Raw genomic sequence first — 16,037 nt, 5'->3', positions numbered from 1 at the left:
ACTGGATATGAATGGGTGATCACCAGGCACAGCTCATCTCCTGTGGCCATATCCCTTTCTGGTTGTTTTCACAAGAGATCATTCATCTGGGGAAGGCAGCAAGAGCCAAGTTCATGCACCACAGATGGGTGTAATGTATGGGTTGGGAAGAGGGAGTGAGCCAAAGTGCATACCCAGAACATGTGCAACTTTACCAATTGCTGTCCATCTCCTTTACCTGCAGATAGCACAGATGAGAATTCCAGTAAAAAGCAAATCCAGAAAACAAACTGGAACCAGCCTCACAGGTATGGTCTCATGGAGTAGCCTTTCTTTTTATTTTGCTGTTTTTGGGGTGAAGGAACCTGCATTATGGGAAGGCAGGTCTGTGCATCTTCAGATCAGTTTGGGAAAACTACCTTGACATCAATGGAGATTCCAACACCTAAAGCTGTTAAGGTTTTAAAAATATCTGCCTGCACAACTTGTACACCAGATGTGGCTCCTCAAACTTTGTCTTAATGTTTACAGGTGTACAAAATACTATATAATCAATATTATAAATACAAGACACTGTCTTACTTTAACTTTTCATGCACTATTTATTTGATAAGGTGGTTTATACGAACATTTGCCCCTCCTGATGCTGCTGCAAAACAATGGATTTCATGACGTTTATGACAATATATTCTGATTCTGATAATTGCTACATAGAATGACTGCAAGGTGTCAATTAAAAATCACCTTTTCCATTTTAAATGAAAATTCCAAAGTAATCTTTTGATATATAAAATTAAATGACACCCCTCCAATTAACTAGTAGTCACAATCAAGAGCTTTCTTGCCACTCATACAATGGATACATTTTCCCAGGGCAAAAGAGTACAAATTGAAAGTAGTAACTGGATAACCACTATTCCATTTAATTTTATTATTTTTTTTCTGCTTGGTAGGGTCATCATCTTGGAATAAAACAGCACTTGGATGCTAAATGTCATGGGGAGAAATCTCAATTCAACAGGAAACAAACACAGCATTCTTCAGAATTCCAGGAGACAATCATCAACATGGATTGTTTCCTACAACTGGATTTCCAAGCATAATAAAACAAATAGAATGCATTTAAAAGTGTTACTAAGTGGTCCAAGACATTAAGAGAATCATAAGTTTATTAGCATTAAAATACGAGTTACACATAACAGAACTAGAAATGTAGTAACATTTACACCCACATTCTGGCAATGTTAAAATGCATCCACAGTTTACAGAGACTGATCGATTTTAGACCTTGAAAATGATAGCAGAACTCCTATGAAAATTTGCATCTGATGGCAAATCCAGAAGGAACATTTACAACTTTGCTAATTTCATTTTAGTTTTATAATATCCACACATTCAAAAGTACAGATTAAAGTCTGTTTGAGTATTAGAACTGATAGGATTGAATTACAAATGAATCTTCCTAAAGGCAGAGCAGTGCAAGGGCTGAATTACTCTCACCTCTTTCCACACCATTATTCTCATTGGCATTTTTAAAAAACTCATCATCTAACCCGTGCCCCACCACCACCCACAAAGGTGTCCACGTTATGGACACCCTGAACATACAGTCATTGAGATATCACCAGGACAGATTTGTCTGCAGGGAGGGTGGCAAGAAATTAAGCACTTCTACTTGTCTTCTCTTCCCACCCAAAGCTGCAACACTCAGGAGCATTGGGCAGACTCGCTCATTGTTAGCAAGGCCAGCTGACGGCCGTTCTTTCTGTGCCCACTCTCCCATGGTTTTGTTTCCAATTCATGAACAATTCTCTGGACAAAATTGAAGTTGTACCCTGAGGACTTCCTCTGATCTGTTGTCTTTTTTTAAATTGTCTCCCAAAAATATAATTTGAGATGAAACCATTCTGTGCAAGGTTTCAAACAGCAAACAGAATTTTAAAAATATTTAAAATCATGATCTTTATTTCAGGTTATGATTTCCCAAATAATGTACACCCCTACACACGAGTAAGCTCCCATAAAAATATTAAATTCAAACATCTGATCTATGTTCAAGCATTTGTTTCCACGAATGGTAGGTCTTGAAGCCAGAGTTCTACAGTATAGAAACAGACCTTTCAGCTCAACTTATCCATACTGACCATGTCCCATTTGACTGCATTCAGCCCTTATCCTTCTAGCCCATACTACTGTAACATTGAAAAGCCATTTGCAGAGATACAATTGTCCTCACCCTCACTGGGGTTTGAATGCTGCACTTCTGTAAGGATTATGTTCTCCTAGTGTCTGCATGGGTTTCCTCCGAGTGCTCCGGTTTTATCCCACCATTCAAAACCTACTGGGGGGGGGGGGGGGGGGGTTGTAGGACAATTGGGTATAATTGGGCAACACAAGCCTGTGGGCCAAAATGGCTGTATGTCTAAATTTAAATTTATGAAGTCTCCCAAGTCCACACTCTCAGAGTCCTCCCATTTACCATACAAGTCCTGTCAAAGGGCAACATCTCACTTTTCAGAGTTAAATTCCATTACTATTCCTTGGCCCCTTTTCCCCCAGTTCATCTGGATCCTGTCTTAACCTTTTTCACTCTCCATGAGATATATATATATATATATATATACACACACACACACACACACATACAGCACGGTAACAAGCTCTTCCAGCCCAATTACATCCATGTGACCAATTAACTTGCTATTTAGAATGTGGGAGGAAATCAGAACACCAAGAGGAAATGAGCAGTGAGAATGTACAAAGTGCTCTTCGGACAATGGCAGATTTGAACCAGGATCCTTGGTGCTGTAATAGTGTTGCACCAAGTGCTCCACTATTGGTGTTATCCAATAACTTATCATGCCAACTACATTGTCATCTTTATTTACATCTTGGAAGACAAAGTGGACCCAGCACTGATACTCATGGCACACCACTAGCCACAGGCCTCTAAACCAAGTTACAAACCTCCACTACCATCCTGACTCCATTTCAATGGTTCACCCTGGATCCTACGTGTCATGATCTTCCAAACTAGCCTACCATGCAGGACTTTGGCAAAAGACTTACTAAAGGCCCTGAAGATAGCTCCTGTCCTGTCTTCATCAATCTCTTGGACACCCCTTTAAAAAAAATTAAAATCAATACACGATTTCCCAAACACAAAGCAATACCGACCATCTCAAATCCGCTCTTCCCTTTTCAATGCACGCATATCGTGTCTCAGCATTTCCTCCAATAACTTACCCAGAACTGGGACATGGTTCACCAGCCTGGCTGGTTCTTGTAGCCTTTTTTAAATAAAGGTACAGTAATAGATATCTCCAGTACTCTGTGATGCCAACATCTCTGCCAGGGCTCCTGCAATTTTTTTCTCTGGCATCCCATAATATTCCAGGATAAACTTGTCACTCTTACTTTGACTACATTATTTCTTATCAATCTTGTGTGGTTTTGATGCCATTCATTAAAGTATTGTGGCGGTATAGTTACCATATTCAGTGAATTTTGTTAATCTTCTGACTTGTAAACAGCATTATGGATGTCTGCAAAAACAGAATCAGTTTGTTGCCCAAACATCACTGGAAATTAAAATGCAAATCCCTTTTCCATTTAACTTCTCTGGGTATGTACCTGTATATGAAATCATATCTGAAACAATCATACCACTCAAAATGCCACTGTCAACAGAGAAATGCAGTAGAGCACAGGACAAGCATTTAATTCTGGGTTATTACACTTTACATTTTCAAAAATAATGTTAAACCTCAATTTTACAGAGATGGAGTTTATTGAAACTCACATTTTCAATATCATAAATGGGATGTTACACTACATCCTCCTTTGCCAGAATAATCCTCAAAACCCATCAGTTTCATCCCTCACCCCATGTAGAAGATCAGATCAAGCATGGGATGATATTCAGCACCTGGGCAAGAAGGCAGGGCTTATCCTATTTTCACCAATACAGAACTAATCCATTTCAAAGCCACATAATGGAACCAAGTTCAGAAGTACTCCATTCAACCATTTTAACCATTACAATCTTTTTGCACTTTAACATCAAAAATTGACCAGATTAATCTAAAGTGACAAAATATCCTTTCTTCACATACAAAATGGTTCGAACAATGTTAATGTTCACATGTCCATGGCGATAACATTATCAAAATTAGCCCTATGAATTCCATAGTTTCATGTGAAAGGGAACAAATTGGAAATAAAGCAAATCTTGTGCTTATTGCTGCCATTGTTTTCAGAAGATTCAGATACACCATTAGCTTTATCAGGCCACATAATTTCCAAATCATATGTTTTATTCCAGCTCCAAGCACATCCGACAGGGGCACATGCAACTGGTGGAATTATTTGGACTAGGCAGAGATTAATTTAAGTGTAGAATAAAATTCCAATTATGTGGCAGCTTAGGGCCTTTACCAAACCATTAAATTTTTCTATCTATTGGTTCCATTAATATCCTAACACTTTTTATACAGTGAATCTAGCAAGTTTTAATGGAGCATGGGATAAACATTCCACAGGAACAAATTATTTTCTTAAAATATTTGACGTGCAATTGCAGAGATACATTTCCCAATGCAGCAAAGATTTCAGGAACCAGAAGCATTGGAAAACTAACAAATCATGAACACTGATTCTGCTGCAGAACTAAAGTGAGTTTGGGAAACCCACAGATCCAGCATACTTTTGAGACCAGCTCCTCGTGCAGAAGTGATACAAATGAAAATGCATCCGAGATAGATAGGCTTTACTTTAAAAAAAACCCTCATTTTCTTGCATCCCATTTTCAGTTCTCTGGTCCAGAGACCTACATCTGAATTCTGCATGAGAGTGTACAAACTCTGTTCAAGTCGAAGACTCTGGTAAATCTAGGAATGGTGCAGGGAGAGACGGACACGTCCTTTTTTGTCTAATTGAATAAGTTCCAGAGCTTTGAGGGTTTTCAATTCTGCTTCAGTTGCTTTCATGTTGAGCTTCATCATCTGAATCACTGTGAGTGCAGAACTAAACCAAAGAGAGAATAGGCACAGTGAGATAGTCAACTAGAAGTTGCGTCTTTTGGCAAAATATTTTTTTTGTTTAATGCCTTCAAAATAAAGCTGCACATACAATTATTGGAGTTCCAATCAAGTACCAGTTCTATAAAACACACTAGTTCTAACCACTTAAGGAAATTTTAATTCTGACTGTCATATCATTTAAATATCCTAGGTCAAATACTTGAAGAAAGCATTTCCTCCAAAATATAATGAGTTAGTGAGATTAGAATGCTATTTTTGTCACTTCATAAACCTAACACAATTAATCTGGTCAAGCAGAAGAAAGTTTTCAAAGGACATGAAACATGGTTTTAGCCAATTCACATATGTGAATATCAGGCCACTCTCAAAACAAATATTCATTCATTGACCACAAGGCCCCCACAACAGCCATATACACCCCTAATCTCCAAGCACTTAAAACTTGCTCAATCATTATCCTTCCCTGCTCCCCCAACCCAGCTATATCATCCAACCTTGGGACCCCCAAATGTTGTGGAGTGGGGAAAATAAACAACTCTCAAACCAACCAGCCAACTACCAATTAACAACCACGCTTGCCCCAAACCCAGCCTCTTCAACCTTCACCACAATCCTTTGAATTACCCACCAGATCCCCAATGCACCCATAACCCTGAGCCGGTTAGATTCGCATTTGCCATCTTTTGCTTGGCAATCGCATACACCAACCAAATTCTGGACTGAATATAGAACTTAATCTTTGTTTTTGCCATTTTTCTACACAGTGATTTTAATTCAAAATCAATGATTTTAAGGCAAAATTTTATTTAAACAAATGCCCATAACATTAAGCAGGATATGATATGCCATATTCAAAACAATAAACTTAACAGGGAAAAATTCAAAATTAAAATACAATTATTCAAGATACTTAATTCTACCAAGTAAGCAATTAAATTGAACAAAGCAAAATGATACAAACTTGTGATAGTAGCAGATAAGGCGCAGAATTTAAAATAATAGTTTTACTCGATTAGTAGAAAAAGTTCAGATTTATTGCCAGAGCACATGTGTAACATCACATACAACCAACCCTAAGATGTACCAGGATAGCTGACTAGCAAGGGGCTCAGCAGCTGAAGGACACAGAGGGTGAGAAGGGATCCCAAAGGACCTTGGGTGCTGAAAACTTCATGATCGAGTCAGAGATTCAGACCCAGAGCTCAGGTTGCCAATGGATTGAACAGGGGTCTGTGCAGCTACAGAGGCTGCAGGAGCACTGGAGGCAAATCCAGATACTCAGTGACTTTGAAGGGATTCTCTTTTACTTTTTTATCCTCTCAATGGAAGGGGCACTGGGCAATATTGATGGCGACGGACTTATGGCAGGCAAAAGGAAATTTTGTGTAATATTACCCTTCTGTATTATTACATGACAATAAAGGAATCTTGAGATTCTTTTACCTAAAGGCCAGGCAGAAAAGGTATAGATCAATTCACAGATTTTTGAACAGAATAATTTGGGATTAGGGGAATGGGCAGATATACTGAGCCTAGTCCACAGCTGTAACAGCCATGATATGAGTGGATAGCAGATTACAGGCCTGATGGTCTACTCCTATTTCATGTGTCCTTGTGCAGTGACGGATGGGTTTTTTCAAAATAAATAATCCAACAGATAATCTCACTCACTGTTATTACAAAATCTAACATCAGGCCAATATATAACCACTTCCACTATCTTAGCAACCCAAGGATTCAAAACCGAGATTAAGTAGTTGTCAACCCTACCTTAGCTTTCACTGTAACAGCAATCAAAGTCACTGTTTGCGTTTACCAATAGAATTGCATGCTCACCTATTTCTGTTCTCCTTGAAGTGGTCAAAGAGCTGTTGGTAAAGTGTGTTCAAATTGGCAAGTTTTACAGTCTGCCTTAAATTTTTTGGTGCAGATGTAAACATCTCTTCAGTAATTTGTTCAAACTCACCTGAAAAGAAACGCATTGAACAATAGAGATGGGCTTGTATATTTTATTTAAAAGATTTTTTTATCTGCAGTTAATTTAATCATACAGTTGAATTTTTTAAGGGCAAGGATTTTTTCTCGTTTTCAGTTCACCATTCCATCCTCAAACAAAAGATGTATTGGCTACTAATCCGCTGCCTATAGGAACCTGCAAAATAGTTGCAGAATTTTATTATAACAAACCACTGCTAAGTGCATGAGAGACACTCAGGACTTCAGTGGCAGATGAGCAGATTTTCCAGATGATTGGATGTTACTACAGGTTGAAACTCTAATCTGGCAACATTGGGACCTGGCCATTGCCAGACCACAGAAAATGCCACAAAACAGACCCCTAAGGGAGCCCCCTACATAAACATATCAAAGGTAGAACAAAGCTTAAAACAGGAAGTAATACTGTGGGGCACCACGGTGAGCACAACACCTTTATAGCGCCAGCAAATGGGACATTAGCACAAACTCCTTAAAAATCAGAGGACTCAAACCCCGGTCCCAATCGTTGGCACTGTAAAGTTCGAATCTGCACCATTGGTACAAACTCCTTATTGAAAGCGTGGGACTTGAACCCTGTAACCCTGTTACAGTGCCAGCAATTGGGACCAGGGTTCGAGTCCTGTCTGTAAGAAGTTGTACTAATGGCAGCAGATTCAAAACATGCAGGGTGCTGGAAAATAGAGGTTCAACCTGTACTGCAACACCCATATCTAATCTGTTTTCAAGATGTTAGAGTATCATAATAAATTTTCCAATGATCCAGGTTGAGTTTCAAGTGAGTGTTGGAGCCAAGGCCCCAGCAAGTGCAAAGGGGGCTAACTTATCTCCCAAATTCCAGTGTTGAAATGATAACCAGGAAAATTTTGGGAGACTTTTTTCACCATTTTATTTGGTTTATGTTCCATTTTCTGCTCCATGCTGCCAAGAACATTCAATACACCAAGCCTAAATTCCCTGCAGAGCTTGCAGGAAAGTATTTTTTCCCCCTCAAATATCTCTACCCATCTACCTACCTCCCACCTGCTGTGATGTTTGAGGTCCTGCACAGGGATCCTGTCAAAGAACAAATTACTTATGCTTGATTAATGATCAAAATACAATTTTCCACTAGTTGAATGTTCTGACGTGATTTTTATGCAATCCCTGTTACTTTTAAATTTAATATTGATCATATTACATATAGTCCAGCAAAACATGGTCAGTCTAAGATTGCCCTCTCCATTGTTCTGAGTTTCAGGTAACTGCATTCAGCTGCACAAACCCTGTCCAATTACAAATCAGGAAAATAGTGTAGGAGAAAATTCACCCATCTTTCCACTGTGATGGAGGAACCATGATGGAAGAAGTATCTAGAATACTCTCAAGCAGTCAATGCCGCTCAATTCCAGAGTCTGGATTAACTGCTCAGCCACTCAGTTTCCAATTCAAAACCCTCTAATACGATACAAGAAACTGTTCTTGCTGGAATGAGAGAGGTGGGAGGAAAGAGAAAGATTTAGAAATAAAAGTCACATTTTGCCTCCAGAAAGAGGTCACACCACAGGAAATGTATACACCAAATAAAACTAAGTGGCGCAACTGTGGAAAACCATCACAATTCAATGAATAGGCTCAGTAGAAACCCATAACCAAACTCAGAACCGTGATTGACTACTTCTACCCACTGACTCACGGAGCCCCTCCAGCTTCTCTTTGTTCATTCAAGATTGTCGTATCTGCAATTCATATATTTCTCCATTCACCAAAAATTACTCTGCACCCCACCTGTACCTGTGCAATATCATTCAACTTCCTGGGACACTGAAAATTCCAGACTGATTAGTTCATTTGAATTTTTATACGGAGGTGGTGCAAGAAATTTTCTGCATTAAACTGCTCTAGACTGCTGGAGTCTTTTTAAATATCTTATTTTTTTTAAATTTAAACATACAGCACGATAACAGGCTCTTCCAGCCCACAAGTCCATGCCCAATTAACCTACAACCCTAACATTTTTGAAAGGTTGAAGGAAACCAGAGCACCTGGAGAAAATCCATGCAGACACAGCGATGATGTCCAAACTCCTTGGGATCAGCACTAGATTTGAACCCAGGTCACTGGCACTGTAACAGCACTCACCATGCTGCCCTCTCTTTGGATGAAACAATAGATGAAAAAATCCAGTCAAGTGAACAGCAATTAAACTACCTGCATAAAACATTGTAATTTAAAGCTTCTTTTAAAAAGGTTAATTTTGCAATGTTAACCTGAAACTAATCATTAGATAATTATAAGTGAGGAGAGAAGTGTTATCAATTAATAATAGCACAGCTGAAAACCACAGCTTACCTCACATGGGTCTGCCTGAATTACAATATCTGACTTCATGATCTTCTGCATAGCCCATTGCTCATCTTCTTTCAGGGGGTAAGACTGACAAGAAAAATTCAAATTATTAAATGCAAATCCCTATGCACGCAAGAGTCGTTTGCGGTTTAATCGCAAGCTAATAACAGCACCACGGGTTTTTCAACATCAAACAAGCAAAGATAACTTGAAGTAAGGATGATGCGATAACACAAGGGTCCACAGAAAATACCACAAAGAGGTGATTCTCATCACCCAACACACTAAAAAAAATTAACAAAACATTAGCTCAGAGGAGGACAACTGCACACCTCAGTGCAGATACAGACCTTTCAGCCCATAGCTGTATTGACCATGATCCCAATCTAAATTTATCCCACCTGTTGATTACGCCAGCATTTTTGTGTATTGCACAACAATCTCAACAGCTGCAGACTTTCCTGTTTTACTCCCAGCTATACACACACGGTCTGTCTTCCCTGCTGTTTATAGGTCTGCCTAAATGCCTCGAAAATGTTGTATCTGCTTCTACCACCTCACCTGGCAGCATCTAAAGTTTTGTAAAATTACAAAGACTTACCTCTAGGTCACTTTGGTCCTGCAGCTTCTGTACTAACTGCAATGTTGTGGCGAGTTGTGTACGAATGAAGTCCACGGTCTCTTTACGCTCTATGGCAATTTGATCTGCTTCTGCACACAATTCACGATACCGTGATTTTATTATCCTCAGTTGCTCCAGCAGTTTGACTGGATTTTCCTAAGCAAAGGTGCAAAATATTGTGAAAGATACAGAGAAAGTTACCCACAACTCAATGTAATTAAATCAATTTTAAAAATAGGTAGACGTGTTATATTAAGCAGATAAAGAAAGTATCAGGTATAGTAAGAGCAGCAACTCCAACCAGTTAAGCTGGCATTCTTTGACTAAAAAATCCATTTTGATCTCACATGTCTACAAAATCAGTAAAAGACAGAATTTTCCCTTTCAATTTGATGATAAGCACATCATGGCCAAACATTATTCTGGCTGTTATTCCATAACTAGTGGTACCCTACAGGGATTGGTGCTGGGGCCCCATTCATTGTCAAACATACATGTTTATTATGTATAAATTTGTACACGACACCGATTGGAGGAGATGTAGATTATGTAGGCTATCGAAGGATACCTCAAAATATATAGTAGTTACAGATAAGAAATGACAGAGGGACTTTAACTAGGTAAGTGAGGTTATGTGTTTTGGAGAGTCAAATGCAAGGGGAAAGTATACATTTAATGGGAGAACCCTCAACAACACTGATTTACAGAGGAATCTGGGGATCCATCTCCATAGCTCCCTGAAAACAGTCACACAAGTAGACTGTCGTAAGGCTTTGGTGGGCATTGAGAACAAGTGTAAGGAAGACATTGATACAAAACTTTAGTTAGGCTGCATAGTGAAATCCCCATGAAGAAAACACCAATAACATGCAATTAAAGTGGGGGGGGGGGGGGGGCTTGTTTACATATTTTTTATTAATAGACTGATAGGTGCTTGGAACAGGCTCCCAGTGATAGTGGTGGAAAGAGATGCAATCAAAGCATTTAAGCTGCTTTTAGAGACACACGAATATGCTGGGACCAGAGGCATACGGTTCGTGTGCATGGATAAATTTGGTTTAATTTGGCACAGTGATGGACAAATGAGCCAATATTGCCCTGTAATTTTCTATCAATTATAGATTGTTAAAAACGTAAAGAGCAAAATAGCTAAAGCTTGCGCTGCAGGATATCTTACAATTAAAAAGTATAGCTTCTTGTCAAGACATGCACTTGAACCTATGAAAATATGCTATGCTGTTTATGAAATACTGAAGAGCTGCCATGTTAATTCTGCTCAGTTTATTAAATAACTGACATATTTTGTTGTATTCAGGTCTATAATGAATTGCCATTTGCTAAGGTAAAAGGGCAAGGACAACTATTTTTGATGGAAAATAATTTAGAAAATCAAGTCCAAAGTAGATAAAAGGGTCCAATAGAATCAGCAAAATTCAAAACCAATGCTTGGATTAAACAACTTCAGTACCTGTGATGTTACGTTCTGTGGAAGATTCTTCTTTATTTCAAACTCCAGCTTGTGCTCGATATAATCCAAATCAGATTCTGCCTTCTGGAACTAATTGACGAGAGAGAAAAATAATCAATTAAAAAATTTCAAACATCTTTACTCTTCCCTGCCCTTTGTCCAAACCATCATCACTCAGGATTACTTGACTTGTTTGCACTTGTACCAAATCAATTTTCCAGGAGTTTTAAACACTGGACCAGTAAAAATTCAAATGTACTCATTTCTTTTCAAGATGAATTCAATATATCCCATGACTTGAAACCCATGACCATTTCAGGATAGAAAAAACAATTTTAAAAAGTTTTAAAATTTAAGTTGCATTTACAGCCCTAATGCTAATAACTCATGCAGTTTAAAATGGATCAAATCAAACTGCTTATTGGCTGATCAGTACATATTTTCAAAAGTATTTAAAATGCTCATTCAACAGATCAGATTCACATTCAAGTTTATTATCATCTGAATGGAAATCCAATGAAACGTTTCTCTGAACACATAAAAATAACAACATACACAAGGATATAATGTAAAATATATCAGGATGATTTATTCGGGTAGAAGTTATTTCCCAGCCTGGCAGTCCTCATTTTGATGGCCTTATACCTCCTTCTTGATGGTAGAGGGTCAAGGATACTGTGTGCTGGATGAATCTTCAATAGATCTTTGAACCCCATTTAAGTAACACTCTTAGTGAATGTCATCAATAGAAGAAAGGGAAACCCCAGTAATCTTCTCAGCTGTTTTAATAATCCTCTGTATGGACTTCTGGTCTGATGCTTTGCAACTACCATACCACATAATGCACCCAGACAGGACACTCAATTGTATTCCTGTTAAAAAAAAAAGTTGTCAAGATGGGAGCTGGTAGTCTTGCCCTCCTCAAACTCATTCGGAAGTGTAGACGCTGCTGCACTTCCCTGACTAACGAGGAGGTTTGTGGGTCCAGGATAGGTTGTTCCTTATATTGCACACCAAGGAACTTTGTGGTCTCTATTCTCTCCACAACAGAGCCATTGATGTGCAATGAAGAATGGTCGACCTTATCCTCTTGAAAACAACAATCATTTTTGTCTTGTCCACACTGAGACTCAGGTTGCTGTTCTCGCACCATTTTAGGAGCTACTATTGTGTAATTAGCAAACGATGATTCTGTTTTTTTTTGGTTTTTTTTAAATACCAAATTACCCTGTAAAGGTTTTCATTTTATTGGTATATTTTTTTTTATTTTTTTATTTTTCACACCATAAATCACATTAGCCATGATATACACTATTTCTTTTTCACACATATACAGTGACTTTTTCTCCCCCCCCCCCTCCTCCCAAGCCACCCCCCCCACCCCCCCCTCTCATCCATTTTAGGTATACAATCTAGGTTGCATTAAGCCAGTCAGACAATGTTGTCATTCAACAAAATTACACCAGAAATTCTACTGAGTCCATTCTTTTCTTTCCTTTTCCTTCCATCAACTTAGGTAATGTTTGTCCCCGGTAGGTTTTCACTATTGTATTTAATGTAAGGCTCCTATACTTGTTCGAATATTTCAATATTATTTCTTAACCTATATGTTATTTTTTCTAATGGAATACATTTATTCATTTAAATTTAGTAGTTTCTTCCTTTTTAATTTGGTTATGTATTCCATTAATATTTAAAGACATATAGTTCAGCGTAGCCCTTTTATATTTTGTTTATCTTCTCTTTCCGTTTTTCCTTCATTACCTTTCCTCCTTTTCCATTTCTGTTTTCTTATTTTCAACTCTTTATAAGACAACATTTCTACAACATCCAACATTTTTCTTATTCTCCTATTTCTATCTTATTTATCCCCAATCTCCCCTTCACCTCCTGAGTTGTCCTTTATCCCTTGTCGGACAACCACATCTCCCCTCTCCATTTGGATTTGCGAATCCACTCGCAAGCGTCAACTGATTTTGCAGTGACCGCTATTTCCCCCCACCCCGCCTCCCCCAGAAAAGATTTCACTTTTCATATGTCACAAAGGTCACTCTTTTAATTCCCTCCTTATTCTCTCTATTCCATTACCTTCCCTTATTAATTCTTGTCTATACTATCTATATTTTCCTCTAAGTACAGATACATTCATGTATGCTCATTGTCTCTATTCACTCTTATACCTCTTTACCCGCATACATATCAATCGTGATCATTTTTACTCTCATCACCCGTCTTCATCCCTCAGTCTATTTTTGTCTTTACCCACATACATATCAATCGTGATCATTTTAACTCTCATTACCCGTCTTCCTCCCTCAGTCTATTTTTGTAATTGTTCTGCAAATTTTCGTGCTTCTTCTGGATCCGAGAATAGTCTGTTTTGTTGTCCTGGAATAAATATTTTCAATACCGCTGGATGCTTTAGTATAAATTTATACCCTTTCTTCCATAAAATCGCCTTTGCTGTATTGAACTCTTTTCTCTTCTTTAGGAGTTCAAAACTTATATCTGGATAAATGAAGATTTTTTGCCATTTATACTCCAGTGGTTTGTTGCCCTCTCTTACTTTTTCCATTGTCTTCTCCAGTACCTTTTCTCTTGTAGTATATCTTAGGAATTTTACTACAATAGATCTTGGTTTTTGTTGTGGTTGTGGTTTAGAGGCCAATACTCTATGTGCCCTTTCTATTTCCATTTCTTGCTGTAGATCTGGACATCCTAGGGTCTTAGGGATCCACTCTTTTATAAACTCCCTCATATTCTTGCCTTCTTCATCTTCCTTAAGGCCCACTATCTTTATGTTATTTCTTCTGTTATGGTTTTCCATTGTATCTATTTTTTGAGCTAGTAGTTCTTGTGTCTCTTTAGTTTTTTTTATTAGATTTCTCCAATTTCTTTTTTAAGTCTTCTACCTCCATTTCTGCTGCTACTGCCCGCTCTTCCATCTTGTCCATTTTCTTTCCCATTTCTGTTAAGGTCATCTCCATTTTATTTATTTTCTCTTCTGTGTTGTTTATTCTTTTTCTTAAATCCTTAAATTCCTGTGTTTGCCATTCTTTAAATGACTCCATGTATCCTTTAATAAGAGCAAGTATATCCTTTACCTTGCCTTTCTTTTCTTCTTCTATTTCCCTGTACTCTTCCTCTTCTTCTTCCTCTGGGTTGACCATCTGTTGTTTCTTTGGTGCCCTTTCCTCCTCTTCTTTCTTGTTTCCATTGTCTTCTGTGGTCTCTTCTTGCTGCAGGTGTTCTGCAGCTGTCGTTGCCGGCTGTGGAGGTCGACTCTCCAGCTGGTCCCCCCTCCCGTCGGTGTGTTTTTTTTCATTCGCATCGCGCATGCGCGGTTGCGCACTTTTACTCGGCTCTGCAAGCCATTTTTGTAGTCCATTATTTACTGACCTGAGGGAGCAGGTTTCTCTCTCCGCAGCGGGCCTCTTCGGACAGGTAAGGCCTTCACCTTTTTCCTCCTTTGTCTTCTCTTCCTCTCTTCTTACCGTTGCTTTCGATTTTTCTTTTTTTGTCGCCATCTTCTTTCCACCTTTATACTCACTTTTCTGTAACTTTTATTTCTGTGCCTTTGTGTTTTCCTTTGTTTTTCCCGACTTTTCTGGAGAGGGCTGGAGTTCACCGTCCGGCCACTACTCCATCACGTGACTCCAACGATGATTCTGTTTGAAGTGAATCTAGTAGTGTAGCTGCGAGTCAGCAGTTGACGGAATATACAGCCCGGATCGGAGCTGCATCAGTCCTCAGCGTGATGGGATTTGAGGTTTTGCTACCATCCAAGATTAAATGCGAGTCTTTCAGTCAAGAAGTTCAGAATCCAGTTGCATATAGGTTGTTGAGTCCCAGCGAGGACAATTTATCCACCCACCTCTGAGGTATGATTGTGTGAATGCAGAGCTGAAGTCAGTGAACAACAGTCTATCGTATGAGGCATCATTCTCTAGGTGGGTCAGGATGGAGTGGAGGGTCATGATCATAGAGATCATTGCATGATGCCTGGAACTGAACTTTAGCCCATGAACTAATAACACAAGGGGTTGAAAGTATATTAACAAATGTGCTGTAATGATAATCCATCTCACATTCATGCCTCAGAAAACAATTTGATTCATCCATTAAAAAAACACTGAAAGCAATGGAAGAACCAATGATTGCATGGTTGTGGTGTGGAAGACGTGTACTCGAGAACAAGCGAAGTCTATCTAATAAGTTCAAGTCAGTTACAACAGTAGCATCAACTTTAAAATTTAGAAATGACCCATTGATGATAAACAATTTTATTCTAATCTGACCAATCAACAAGATAATACAAGATGCTCTGAACAATGCTGTCAAGTGGTTCCTTGTTACAATACTCAGATTTGGGTTTTTGCCAGGAATACTTGGTTTCAAACCCCATTAGATCCAAGCATGGATGGATGATGAGAGTATCTGCCCTTAAGTGAAGCTTTAATGTCAAGTGCTGCATCAGATGGTCAAGGTAAAACTGAAGTCAATGGGAATAGAGGATAAATCTCTCCACTCGCATATCCAGCATAAAAGAATACTTGTAATTGTCAGAGGTCAATCACCTATGCTCCAGTATAATATTGCAGTG

General features: G+C 38.6%; 2 protein-coding genes across 7 annotated transcripts in view; one reads left to right on the top strand and one right to left on the bottom strand.

Moving 5' to 3' along the window:
- The window catches only part of tex14 (testis expressed 14, intercellular bridge forming factor), a 67,136-nt gene extending 66,029 nt beyond the window's left edge, over positions 1 to 1,107 (top strand). For both annotated transcript variants that reach the window (XM_069910457.1, XM_069910456.1), the window contains exons 28-29: positions 224 to 287; positions 933 to 1,107. In XM_069910457.1, coding sequence (XP_069766558.1) covers positions 224 to 287; positions 933 to 951 — 83 coding nt within the window. In that variant the 3' untranslated portion in view covers positions 952 to 1,107. The remainder of the gene's footprint in view (positions 1 to 223; positions 288 to 932) is intronic.
- Positions 1,108 to 1,130: 23 nt separating this feature from the next.
- Positions 1,131 to 16,037, bottom strand: part of ska2 (spindle and kinetochore associated complex subunit 2) — a 42,125-nt gene continuing 27,218 nt past the window's right edge. For 2 of the 5 annotated variants that reach the window (XM_069910469.1, XM_069910472.1), the window contains exons 2-7: positions 11,435 to 11,524; positions 9,946 to 10,122; positions 9,348 to 9,431; positions 8,033 to 8,072; positions 6,858 to 6,987; positions 1,131 to 5,004 (exon numbers count right to left, since the gene is read on the bottom strand). In XM_069910469.1, the coding sequence (XP_069766570.1) occupies positions 4,869 to 5,004; positions 6,858 to 6,987; positions 8,033 to 8,072; positions 9,348 to 9,431; positions 9,946 to 10,122; positions 11,435 to 11,524 (657 nt within the window). In that variant the 3' untranslated portion in view covers positions 1,131 to 4,868. The other 3 variants (XR_011348535.1, XM_069910471.1, XM_069910470.1) reach the window with 3 other exon arrangements.

Source organism: Narcine bancroftii, chromosome 14, assembly GCF_036971445.1.
Source record: "Narcine bancroftii isolate sNarBan1 chromosome 14, sNarBan1.hap1, whole genome shotgun sequence".
In the NCBI taxonomy this organism is placed as follows: Eukaryota; Metazoa; Chordata; class Chondrichthyes; order Torpediniformes; family Narcinidae; genus Narcine; species Narcine bancroftii.
This window is presented reverse-complemented; position numbering and strand designations above follow the sequence as displayed.